We start from the raw sequence: 13834 nt of genomic DNA, 5'->3' as shown, positions 1-13834 counted from the left end.
ACTCTGACATATAGAAGGTAATTAATTTCATCTGCCTCTAACAATTTTTCTGGCTTTTTAACTATGCAACAAAAGATATTACAAATTCATACAAGCTAGTTGGCAAGTTAATCACTGGAATATTGCTTATACTCTGTGAATTTGACTGTTATCTGTTCAAAACACAGCATTATGCAATATATCATTTGATAGAGTTATAAGTAATGTGTAATTAAATGTAAGAGGTAAATGTTAACTTATCTTAAAAAAGACAATGTAACAGGTGGGTATGGCAAGAATGGTCTAATTTTCTATTGATAACTCTGTAGCCAAAAAAAATGAAAACTATAAAAGTTTTGGTTTGTCTGAGCAATAACAATCCTATGGTGAGTAATTTTTCTTTAATTTCTTACTTTTTCAAGGGGTGGTGGGCAAAATAGAGAAGACAAGATACCTAGAGAAAATATGTCACGTGTATAATAGTAAAATTCAGAATTTTTAAAACATTTCCTTATAGAATAAGGAACTAAAAAACTTATATACTAAAAGCATATGGATTGTTAGCAATCATTTTATACTAAACTAATTGGTATAACATAAACAAATAGAATTTTTAATGAAAACACTAAAACTTTCTGTCATGCAAAGAGTTAAGTGAAAAACATCATCAGAGATGTACATGAATAATCTAGAGTGGTTGAATTACTATCCTTATACACCTTTCTAATTCTTGAAAATTTCTAAAAGACTAGATTAAGGATGTAGTGTTAAGAAATAAATTAAGCCTGTAATAATGTCTCATGACAAATATAATTAAATATATAGACATTGTTCCATAATAATAATACAAAGTACGTTTTTTTATGCCTTTTTAGTACATTCATGTGTAGTAATGTCACTTGTAATTTCAAATCTTTCTTACCAAATCTGTTTTGAAGCCTCTTGGTAAATTTACAAAATCATACCATTAAACTGTTTTGGAGGGAAGAGGAAAGTGTTTGTTTTAACTGAAGTCACAGATTATAAAAGTTTTAAGTAAAATCTATATTTGATTGAAACACCTATTAAAACTGAGTTTAGTTCTACTTTGACCTTTGGATTGACTTCCTGTGTCAAAGACTACTTTAGTATCTGAGTGATTGTCTCTGTAATCTGGAGGGGCATCAGTTAAGAAGTTTGAAGGCACAAGCCCATGTACACCATTGATCTCACCCATGAAAAACCCATCTTCATCCACTTCACCATATACATTAATAATGTCCCCAGTGTTGAAGGCTAACTCCATCTAGAGGTAGCAAACAGTATAAAATCATTATTACATTTTTTTCTTTTATTAAAAATTATTTAACTAATCTGATTTATAACTAAAATAAGTTCTTACACTAGGGAAATATTTGCTATCAAAAAAGTATAGTTAAGCAATTCAGTTATTATATGGTATAGCATCTTGTCACTGTCATATTGTCAAAACCATAGATGTGTCTTCCAGTTAGAAATGACAAATTTTTCACATTATCAAAGCCAAGTATCTCTGAGTGTGCAAAACTGGGTTTCTGGATATACATAGTCTTCATACCATATACTACTATAAAATATTACAATGTTAGCTGTGAACAGTTTAAGTATATTATCTAGTATATTGAATTTTCTGTTGAAGCTTATTATTTAAATACTGTTTTGCATTGTTAGCTTAATATATGTATTTAGTACTAATGTAAATCTACTATGTTAACTTAACCCCATGAGATATTATTGAAATTATGGCTGAAAATATCGCTAGCAGTGAGTGTGTCCAACTGATGAAATATGCATTCTAATTTCTACAAGTAGAAACATAAGAAAAATATATTTATTTCTATACTGATGGCCAGGTTTGTTTCTAGTTTCATTTTTAAATAGGTACCTTACTCTTATCAGAAGATAATATTATTTAATACACATATATATATATTCAAAAATTCACCCAAAATGTGCACATCTTCCATACATACATATTAAGTTTACTTATTATATGCACATCTTGCAATGAAGAATAATGCCCCCTAGGTTCTCTAGATATTGGTTTACACATCTCTTAACTGACCTGATACCATGAGATTTAGTACTTTTGGAATATACCTCTAAGTCCAAATTTGGAGACAGTTCTTGAGGATCATAATCATAAAGTGCCACCATCTTGCGTAAGGGCATCTCACTGACAGAGTCACTGTCTTTATTACCTAATGTACAGTAGAAAGAGAGAGAGTAATAAATTTTGTACAAGTTTAACAATGATAAAGGCTAACTATCATCTGCTTTTATAAATGCTAATAATTGATCTGGGCTTTTTCTTTAAATCAAAACTAAATTTGTATATAGTCACATTTGTTACACATTTTATTTTTTTTACATTTAATAAAAAAAGTAGAAGTTCATTTGGTAAGTGAAGGGAACATGAATTTATTTTTCACCAAAGGCCATTTAGGTCCAGTTAGAATTTATGTCTGATTGTCTAGATATGTGAATAAAGCTGCACAAGGACTACCTACACTTGCCTAATTTTGATCTGATATGCTAAAGATAAGGTAGTTTAGTCATAGGCACTCATCACCAACTCTTGGTCCTTTATCATTTATGGTTCTAAAGTGCAAAGTTAAATTTTTCAACAATGGAAGAAGAACCACAAATCTTTACTTGTAGTTCTGTATGTTAATTGCTAGGTCATGCATGGCCAAGAATATTTTTAAATTAAAAAATCTATGATTATACTGCAATTTTTTTTTCCAGAAAAAAGCTTCAATTGTTTGCTTTTGGTTGTTAAAATGCCATAAATGGGTTATATCCTGTAATTACTGAAAGGACTTAAAGATTTTAGTTATGCCACGTAAAATGGAAAAACAAAACAAAACTGGTTATCAGTGACCAGATTGCTATTCAACTGTGTATGAAGGTTGTCCAAGAATGTAATGCTCATCCAAACAGTATACATTTTTGTTCAGTATTTTAATATTTAGTCTAGTTTGCCAATTGATATTTTAAAACAGTTGTTGAGGAATATTAAGAAGAAAGAAATCTCACACACAAAATTTGGAGAGCATTCTCAGTGACTTGTGAATATATTCTTCTAGTCAATACTCAACTTTCATATACTGCTGAATTGGCCTTGAAGTGTTTCTTTTGATTTACCTTTTCTATTAATATAAACCATCCTTATTCATTTCTTTTTATAAAATTGTATGCATCAAAGGTACATCATTGACCCAAAAGTCTGATGTTAGTTACAAACAAAATGTTAGGAACCATTGCTCTAAACAATACTACTCTTATCATTATACAGTGGAGAAGGATGAAGAAAAGAAATTTAAACCTAAACAAATACCTGACAATCAATTCATTTTATATGGTCCTACCACTTTGTAACAAAATAGCAAAATTTATGCTGTCATTTAAAATTTTTCTGGTAGAAGAAACAGCATGGTTAGTATAAATACATAATAACTTACTACATCCCAATAAATCAATGATTTTAACTGTACTTTCCATTACCTAGAGAAGGATGCTGTCCAGAAGATGTGTTTTCATTTTGAAGCTGTTCGTCTTCCAGTTGAACCTCAGAAACCACGTTGCATGGGACAAATCCTACTCTTCCATTGATTTCTCCTTTGTAGAAACCATCTGGGTCTTTATCTCCATAAATCTGTGAATGAAGAGTTAAATGACAGAGAATTATTTAATCTTAATAATAATAGATATGCAGACACTTGTGTCTTTCTAACATGGTGCTAAAAGTAAACGTTTCACAAATAATAAAAGCTAACTTTCTGGTTAATCTAAGTCTAATTAAAACTGCCTTAGGTAGGAAAAAAAGGCAGGGCCAGAAAAAGGGATTAAGCATACAACTTTCTCTTGATGAAGAAAAACCCACTTGAAATAAAAATGTATCTCAAAACGGCTGGTATGGGTGTTAACACTTTTATTGATAAGGAGAGAATGTTTTGACCTTCCTAGGTCGTCTTCAGTTTAACCTTTGTTCTCTGTTTATCAGTAAAAGTGTTAATACCCATACCAGCTGTTCTGAGATACACACAACTTTCTATTTCATTCCTTTAAATCTCACACTCAATCCTTTTTTGGACACACGTTTCTTCACACTTTTAGATATCATGACTTTTGTTAATACATACCCATAAACCACAATAAATACGAAAGTAACACTCCATAGTAAACAACATGAGCTTTAGGAGTGCAACCCTATACTTTACAGAACTAATGAAATTCTTCAAAATATATGATGGTAGTTTTAACTCTCTGAAACAATGCTAATAACTTCCTATACAGTATCACCATGTAAACCAGATTACCAGTTTTCTGTCATCTCCTGCACACTTTCAGTTCAGCCTTACCTAATATCAATTTACACTAGTTGCTTAAGCTAATATCACATGATGTTAAACACTTTAATTAGAAAAATTTCATAAAATTTGGCAATGAATAATAACCCTCTACCTGTATAATTCCTCTGAAAACTTGAGCTAAAAACTCCTAATATAGTTTGCTTGTCCTCATATTTGCATGTGCATTTTGCTGCTCTAAGTCAGCTGTCTTCAGTACAAACGACAAAAACTAAAGTTGTATTAAAAATTTAAAACCAATAACCTAGGTGTATCCAAAACCTGTGATAAAACTTAGGAGATTTTCATTGAATAACCATGCTCTTATCACTTATACTTAGACCAAATTTGATACCTAATTGTATGTTATAAAGGTCAATCAGTGTACCAAATATAGAAAAAACATCCAGGAAAATAGTTTTTTCTATCAAATAAAGTTTATATAGTTTTGGTGGAAAAGAAAAGAAGGAATAAAAAAGGAAGAAACTCAGTCACAATTGTATATTTTATTTCTTGTGTATTTCTTAATGGATTGCCTTCAAATTTGGTATGTGAAGTAGAGTGCATCCACTGAAAATATATGATAGTTTAGATTATCACAATCTGAGCTACAGAAAGTGGAAAATTGCTAAACTCTTATTCCTGTTAATAAGACAGTGTGTTCTGTATGTTGTTTTGCTTGCATAATACACTTTTGTGATTCTTGATTCCAAGAGAATATGAGGAACAAAATATCTAAAAAAATATGTATCATTTTTAAAATTGTAATAAAATTTCCATAAATAATTGTTTATATGCATTATTTCATTATTAAGTTACAAATTTATTCTATTTCAATACCTTTATTAACTGCCCTTCATGAAATGAAAGTTCTTCAGTGGTATCAAGGTTTGGAGACATTGTGTGAGGGATGTAGTCAAACAGTGCAACAAACCACCTGAAGCTGTTATCTGAGTGGTTTACTTCTATCACTCGACTTTGAACTCTGTAGCTAATGCCATCCTTGTGGTGTGATACATAAGGAACATCTTCATAATTATAATAATTGTGGTCTTCTCTAGATAGGTGATGTGTCAGAGGGGGAGAAACTGGGTGAGGTCCATTCTTCACAGTCCTGTAAATTTGTTTCCTAGGCTCATTTTGGTAACTTTTGCTTGAAACATTGTCTTCATTTCTGATTGCCTCATTTTTTTCCTCTGAAAATTTCTCCAAGGAATTATGACTTTCACTGGCACTATCTTTGGTAATTTCTAAAAAAGAGTGAGAATCTTTACCCTAGTTATTATCTTTTTTTAAATTTATTTACTGAAAAATAATAAGAAACATTTTATGACTTTGTTTTAAATAAACCTTAAAGAATATGAATGTTTTCAAGATTGGTGAGTATTTTGAAAATAGTTCATAAAAGTTTATTTTCTATTGCACTGCACAACAAGTATAGAATTTCACATAAGAAACTAGCATGAGTGTTTTAGCAAGTAACTAAATAAATTTATTACTATACCAAGAAACAGTCATAACAATTCTTTCTATGTTATATCTTATTCTCAACTTAACAGTGGCAATAACAACAACAACAAGAGAGATTACATAGCTTCTCCCTGCCACACCTATTCAAAGTTCCATGTGTTTATACAATATAATGTAAACTTTTATCTTCAGAAAATCCTTCTCAAATCCAGAATGATCAATGGTTCAGATTATTTTATTTTTAGTGTGATGAGCAGTCTCTACCTAAATGTGCCCATCAAATTTGTTAAAAATCTGATTACACTTCGCAGAGTTATTAACCAAAAATCACAAAAATGCCACATCTTTCCTTTATAAAAAATGCTTCAAAGTGATCAACAATCCAAATCCAGATTTGGGGTGAAATGTCCCATAATGACTTCCCATTGTGTTTATAGGTTTTGTTGACATCAGTATATTAAATTTTAAGAAACCCAGATGCTCATACACAGACACAACTGCAATACCCTCTTAGAATGAGGATAAATATCAGAGCCTAGTTAGTAGACAGTAAAAATTTTGACAACACAAAACTACAGGATTGTTTACCAGTAGACAATTTATGAAAGTGACATTAAAGACAACTAGTAAACTAAGTTATTTATCAATGTATGAAAAAGATAAGAAGTGACAGTACTTATAAAATCACTCTTTACATGCACATGAATAACCAAAATGACAACACAAACAGACATCAGCAGAAGATAAATGAAATACATTGCAATATTTAAAAACAGAGGTTTATCAACATACAAGTAACTGATGCAGTTAATCCTTTACAAAAATCGAAATCACATAAAGCTCTTATATATGAATCATCTTCAGCTTAAATATTGTTAAAACAAATAAACTTATTGAAAATAAGCAATCTTTTTTCCATGTTAACATGTAACGTACTTATAAAAACAATACAAAATCATATAAGTATCTTTCACTACCAAGTGCACAGTAAATAAAGTTGATCAGAAAGAAGAACATAATCAGTCACGTACAATCTAACAGAAACTCTGTAAACCTCCTCATTACTTAATGGTGTTCTTGGTACTTTATGATAGTTTCATAATGGTACAGAATATCTGACCTATCCATATTTGAAAAACCAGTCCTGAACAATGAAGAACATATTGTATTTACGAAGCTTAAACTTTATCTCATAGAGACTTTAATATGTAACTAAATTATTAAAGGGTAATTTGGCAACTAGATTACACCTGGAATTTAGTTTGATACTAAAAAATACACACCAATGGATGGAATATGAGTTTGAGTTAGGTAAATTTCTTTATCACTGAAGTTATCGTCAGGTTCAATAACTAACTGTCCAGAAGAATTCTGATGTTTTTCCCTTAAGTGGTTCACCTTTCTGTCACAGAATTGAGTAACATACTTGCAAACAGTTGGTGGTGAGTCTACAGTCTGTGAATGGTTGTTACTAATCACTGAATGTTGAAGGCTGTTTTGATCTCTGTTATCTCTTGTCCATTTCCATCCTACATCCATATTTCCTAGAAAAGAGTACCTAGGTCTGTCTTCTGTGTATTGCTGTAAAGCAAGAGGCATTATTATATATTAAAAAAGGTATTGAAATCTAATGATGAATAAATCTGCTCTTTGCTTTCTTAAAACTGGAGTGATTCAAACCATCTAAAAGTTAATCTTTTTATTAAAAGTTATTACTTTTGCAACAGTTATTTTTACTCAATAATTCAGTTTTAAAAAGTATATAGAACCTACTTCCATGCATTAACAAAATTCAGAGTTCATACTTCTCTCATTATGACTCTCTTTCATTTCTTCTCTCTTATGACAAAGCTCAAGCTAAAAGTTTACTTCTAGCACAGTACTGCATCACTTCTCCACCAACACTAGCATAACATATTCATGCAATGCATGTTGCTCCCTCTATACGCCTCTCCAAACTATCACTTTTAATTTGGCAACACTTGTACTTGAATGTGTGCATTTGTTTGTATCAAGTTTCACATTTTAACTTCAGTATACTTGCAAAGTGTTTTTAATTTAAATAGCTATCAAGTTTATTAAAACTGTTTCTTTAATTTAATTTAATTCCAGTTTATTAGAATCATGCAATTATTAATTACTTTGATTTTGGTTGACTCTTCTTGATATGAATTCCAATGTTCATGTTGTTACTACTTCAGAGTATCACACCTGTGACAAGGGCTATATCACAGGACTCGGGCATCAGTGACTGAGGAAAAGATTTATAAGCATTTATCCCAATTCCTTCATCTCCTGATTTTGCCATGCCTTCCTGTGCCCCTCCTAGGAGTCAGGTCTACTATGGTATTTTTTGGATTTCTTTTCTCAGGTATGAGATGTTTTATTCCTTGCCCCTATTTCTTAAGAACCATGTCCTTCACTATTACATTTACATTTCCATTCTTTGCAACCCAATCTGGCTTCCCCCCTCCCCAGATATCTGGGTACATACTGATCAATTTGCTTCACAGTTAACTGACAGAAGTAACATGCCTCTTCCCCCCAAGGGCTTTGTATCTATTTTCTCTTGCATATCATCATGCAGACTTTCTTTCTAGACCTACAATTGTTAGATTTTATTTTATCTATTTTGAGAGGTGGTCCCCAAATATCCTGTAAGACTGATCCATGCCCAATTTTCCCATTACTACTCTTGTATCTCTCTACCATTTTTCTCCTCTCTGAGGTTCTCCACAAAATCCTGTGTGGTTTTCTGGTGACATTCTCTCTTCTTACCTCAACTTTGGCTCATTGTTGTCTTCGTTTCTGCTTTTACATACATTGTTTCCCTGTTGTTGGAACTTTGTGGTTGTGATGTGACTTTAATTATATCATCCATATACCAGCATCTTATCTATGGGATTTATGTATGGTCCTATTTTTGAGATATTACATACTTAACATTTCCTGAGGCCTTAGAGACACAAAATGCATTACTACAAGAACAGTCTACTCCTTCCACTCTTGTTACCCATTTGTCTCAGCCAGAGCCCAATATGGCACCTGTTACAGTTTCCAGTCCTTGTATTTTTCAACCCTTACCTGTTCCTCCTTCTTAGGTTGCCTCATTTCATCATTTCTTTTGACAACACATTTCATGTTGCTAACAGTGACTGTTTGGTAGGTTCTGTTCTGGTGGGAGCTCAAACTGTGATTTTCTTCAACAATGGCATCCTTTTGTCAAGGACCTGGGTTCTTCAAGCTCTATCAAAATGATTTGGTATCCTATTTTTTTTCTTTCCTCACCTCCTGTGTTTTCTATATCTGTTTCCTTCCCTCCACCTTGGGATCCAATGATTAGCTAGTACCTGTTGGAGGTGGATCAGAACCTACTATCACAGCAGGCCATTGAACCTGTTCTACATACTTCACCAGGTTTTTATTGAAGACTCTTTGTTGTTCCTATGAATACCAGGGACTGGAGGCCTGTCACTGATATGTTTCAAATCAGTTGATTTGGTTAACTATGCTTTTCGCACCAAGAAATCATTTCTCACCTTACAGGGTGTTTTTTAGAGCATATGGATGACCAAGATGGGTGTTGCCAATGCTTATCTACAATCCCTGTCTCACCATGGGCTCATCCAAATCTTCTGTGCATCCATTACAGGGTGGGTTGCCATTTTTGTGCCCTACCTTAGGGCTTGCTTATGCCCACTATGTTTTCTGTTGGATAATTAGAGCTCTTGCTCACCATCTTCATTCTTTGGGGTTGCAATTCCACCATTATATGGACAACTGACTTCTGGCTCATTCAGAATTGGAGACAGTCAACCATACTCATCAGCTACGACTTTGTTGCATGGAACTGTTGGTTAACCATGCCCTTTCAGCTCCCTTGCTTTCTGCTCACTAGGTTCTACTGCCTTTGGGGATGTGGTCTTCAATGCCATCACTGGTCCCCATTAGTAGTGCACATATGGAATCCCTTCAGTGGACTCTTCATGATAAATGGAACCTTGCTTGAAATCAATTTCCAGCTCTCATTACCCTTCCCCATTGGGGAGCATTCATGTTCCCCACCTCATCTGGATTTACATCTGTTCACAGACACACCTATTCTGAGTTGGAGTGCCTGGCTCAGTGATTTGTTAAAGATCAGACTTTTGTATATTGATATTCTTGAGATTCTCATACTCCCTTAGAATTTCAAACCACTTCTTTCTTACTAGATATTATATGGTCATGATTCATTCTGACAATTCTGCAGTGGTAGTATATATCAATCACCAAGGGGGCATTTGGCCAAGATCTCTCTATTTTCATTCATTGGATCTCCTATATTGAGTCCCTACACACCCCATTCATCTTACTGCATGTCTTACTCTGGATGCTTTCAATCTTGTAGCAGACTGTTTTTTTTTTCCCATCCTGACCAAATTTATCAGATAAGAGTGGATTTTAGGTCACATAAATTACTTTTTGTTTTTCATCCTATCCATTATTTCCTCAGGTGGTCTCTCTCCTTTGTACCACTCCATGTCAAGTCCTTCTGATCACTCTGTATTGGCCAACTCAACCATGGTTTCCAACATTACACCAACTGAAACTTTGCTCTCCAGTACCCCTTCTCCTGTCTCCCTCCTTGTCAACCTCGGTCACCCATTTGACATCCCGCCATTCATATTCTACATCTTCACACCTGGTTTTTATCAAGAATATCAGAAATTCTACAATCAGGCAAGTGTTCTACACCTAATACACTAACCTCTCATTATTTACATCATATAACAGTTTCTTCTTTGTTAGATTTTTGTCTGCCAGCTGTGGCCATTCTTCATGCAGCAGCACAACTTAGACTGGGTAAGTCTATATTCATACATTATTTTCATTTTAGGGGCTCTTGCTTCATTTATTCTTTATGTGAATCCCTCTTTGTGACAAGCATTACCTGACCAAGTATTCTTTTAACAGAAATCTGCACTGTACAGTCATGTTGACTCACACTTTAATTTCCATGACATCATAATGCTTACCACTGAGATGGGGTATTCCACAAGCTCACTTGTAGAAGAAGAGCCTTATAATGTAATTGCTTCATAAACTTGCCAATTTCAGACTATAACACCCATGGATATTCATGGGTAAAGCAGAAGCATATAGCTGCCATCCTTGCCATGCATTGTATTGAATAAATTGGTATGACCTGCTTACTTCATGGTCACCCATTGTACTTTTCAGATTAGGAGATTCCTCTAGGCTCGTTAATGCATTCTCAACCCCTTTTCTTCTAGTGGAGTATGGATATTCCTACCACTTTCCTGTTTGAAACCATTGTGGTAGTTGACTGTGGAAGCACCCTCTTTAATGGGTTCACATAAAGATGGTTATAAACATTCAGTGCAAAGTAGGGTGATGGCATTCTACAGGTGTAGAGGACATAATATACTTCACTCTACATTGTATGATCAGTAAGGGGTGAGATGTAAAATTGCAATTCACCCCTTCAATTGGAGTCCTTATCCTACCCCAGCATGGATGTCAGTACCTAGTGGCTGGACTTGGAATTCTGAGTAAAACCAATCAATATACATCCTCATGCATGTTTATGGCTGTCTAAATTCTTTCCTTGAATATAGTTCTGTGTTGTAAGGTAAGGGCAATTGTTCCAGTTCTGTCCTTCTCTCCATCTGTCATGTATTTTATGCCAAGAATATTATTGCTTTTGGGTGGTTCTAGTCAGTTTCATTGTTGTGGGAGTTGATTTATAATTAACAGTCATCCTTTTTATACCATATGTCCAGTTTCTGACTCAGTATGTTAGAGCTAACATGTCATAATCTGGAGTCATAGTGGTTCTATATTCCCTTTGGTGTCTTGAACTTGAGATAAAGATGGTATGATCCTCATCCTAACCCCACGTGGATACTGGCTCTAAGCGACATGTGTTTTGGATGTAACTGACTTACTTCACAATTAGAATCACTATCCTGCCTCAGTTCTCTCTCACTTGGATATGCTCCACTCTTTTTCCATCTTATCTCCTACTCACTTCACAGATGAGGGAAGAGTATACCTGGTCAGAAGTGGTGCTGTTCCCCTCATCAAATATGCAGATATCACTCTCACATTTCCAAGGGATCCTCTGAATGCTTTTAGGGAGCACTTTTATCATTCCTTTGCATTTGTCCGTCCTCCTAATCAAGGTGGGATTCTAGCTAATCTTGTGAGAGGAGGGAAGTATCTATGAGAAGTTATCGTTTTTCTATACTGAAAATTTATTTCTGATAGATACTTTCCTTTACTCACACTTCTCACCCCTTCTTCCCACTTTCCTCTGGTTCTTACATCTTCTGCAAACTTCAAAGTGATAGTTTGGTAAAAGCGTACAGAGGGAGGCGCATGCATTATGTATGTCACACTACTATTGGTGCAAAAGTGATGCATGATGAATTACGTGAAAGAGAAGTTGGAATCATTTGATTCCAGTTAAAAGGAGCAGAAAGCTCATGGTATGCGTAAAGAAAAAGTTTGCATACAAAGAGCAACAGTGGATGAGAATAGCTAATCTTCTGAGAAAAGAGAAGTACTTATGTGCAATGCGTTTTCAGTATAAGAACATTATAACTTACCTCTTGTTCAAATCCAATTTCTTCTCTTTCTTCTAGTATATCACAGAGCTCATACTGCCCATACTCATCTACTCTAACCTACAATCAAAAACATTTCTTTTATATACAAATACTGGCAATAGAAACTTACTACATCAATACAACAAAAGTCTAAATTACTGAAAATTAAGAAATTGTATATTTTATTAAGTTTTAAAATAGAATAACTTGTAAAACTATGTACCATCAAACCCAGTCTGAATAAGACAGTAAAGAACTAGAAAAAGGAAAAAGAATCCAAATTTATGAAATATATTCAGTTTTGTGGTGAGACATTGATTTTATTAAAGTATTCACATATGATCTACATTCTTTATGCAACACACTACATTTCAAACAATTTTACAGAAAAGCTTCAACCCTGAGCAGTGAAAACTCTATTCATATTTGTTACATTTCATGTGACAGAACTTCTAACACCTACAGAACCAAAGTCTCTTAACAAACTTCAGAACATAAATTTTATCATTTTGTTCAAGCATTCAGTGATCTTTCAATTATCTTCAAACTGCTTTAGTAACTTTTTCCTTATTCTAGAATTTGATTTCTGACCTTTCTCAAAATTAAATGTTTCCAAGTGATAGACTGGCAATTGGCTGAATACTCTGTTTGATCAAGTCCAACCATGTGTGGCAAACAGATGAAACCATTACTTGTGAAAACGTTTATTCTGTTCAGAAATTAAGACTTATAAACAAACTATCATTTTTTGCCTCTTTGTTTAACTTATCAGTTACTTAAAACAATCATGTAAAACAGAACTTGACAATATTTCACAGAGAACTAAGTCTTAATTCACACACTTTAAATAACCATTGCATTCTCTAAACCATTTCTCTCTTAGTGTATCTTTGAGGAGTAGATAAATGTATATAGAGTATGCCAAAATGAAGTATCAGCTGAATGTGGCATTTATAATGCTTTTTTACCTACCAACTAGCCTGTATTATAATTGTTATGGACATTTGAGAAATGCACAGCATGAATGCTACTAGTGAATTCTTCTATACTATTAAATAGAATATATGTTGCTTTAAAGACTTAAATTGTTGTTTTTCATGAAAGAAGTTCAGTCTGCTCTTGAACATGACTTGTATATCAGATGTGCATTATAAAACCTCATTTAGCAATCATGATTAAATGATATATTAGACATTATTCTATGACTGCAAATAAACATAGCTGGCAAATTCAACTGCTATTTTATTTTATTCTATTGATATTACTGCCTCGCAAGGATTTTTGACAACTTTATACATACACTAATGCTAGCATTGTAAGCAATAATGAACAGTAGACATACAATACCTTCTTCAGGACAACCCTGTGTTTGTGTGTCTAAACACACACACACACACACAC

General features: G+C 33.4%; 1 protein-coding gene across 27 annotated transcripts in view; it reads right to left on the bottom strand.

Annotated features, from left to right (window-relative positions):
- The window catches only part of LOC143244728 (RIMS-binding protein 2-like), a 196704-nt gene that overhangs the window by 14776 nt on the left and 168094 nt on the right, over nucleotides 1–13834 (bottom strand). For 20 of the 27 annotated variants that reach the window (XR_013025294.1, XM_076489897.1, XM_076489906.1 and 17 more), the window contains 6 exons: nucleotides 12434–12511; nucleotides 7103–7400; nucleotides 5190–5599; nucleotides 3505–3655; nucleotides 2098–2198; nucleotides 1072–1264 (listed from right to left, as the gene is read on the bottom strand). Coding sequence is in view for 24 of the 27 variants with exons in the window: in XM_076489897.1 (XP_076346012.1) it covers nucleotides 1072–1264; nucleotides 2098–2198; nucleotides 3505–3655; nucleotides 5190–5599; nucleotides 7103–7400; nucleotides 12434–12511 (1231 nt within the window). In the remaining 3 variants the exon portion in view is untranslated. Of the gene's footprint in view, nucleotides 1–901; nucleotides 1265–2097; nucleotides 2199–3504; nucleotides 3656–5189; nucleotides 5600–7102; nucleotides 7401–12433; nucleotides 12512–13834 lie in introns of all 27 variants that reach the window. The other 7 variants (XR_013025296.1, XR_013025295.1, XM_076489909.1 and 4 more) reach the window with 5 other exon arrangements.

This window comes from Tachypleus tridentatus, chromosome 2 (genome assembly GCF_004210375.1).
Source record: "Tachypleus tridentatus isolate NWPU-2018 chromosome 2, ASM421037v1, whole genome shotgun sequence".
Taxonomy (NCBI): Eukaryota; Metazoa; Arthropoda; class Merostomata; order Xiphosura; family Limulidae; genus Tachypleus; species Tachypleus tridentatus.
This window is presented reverse-complemented; position numbering and strand designations above follow the sequence as displayed.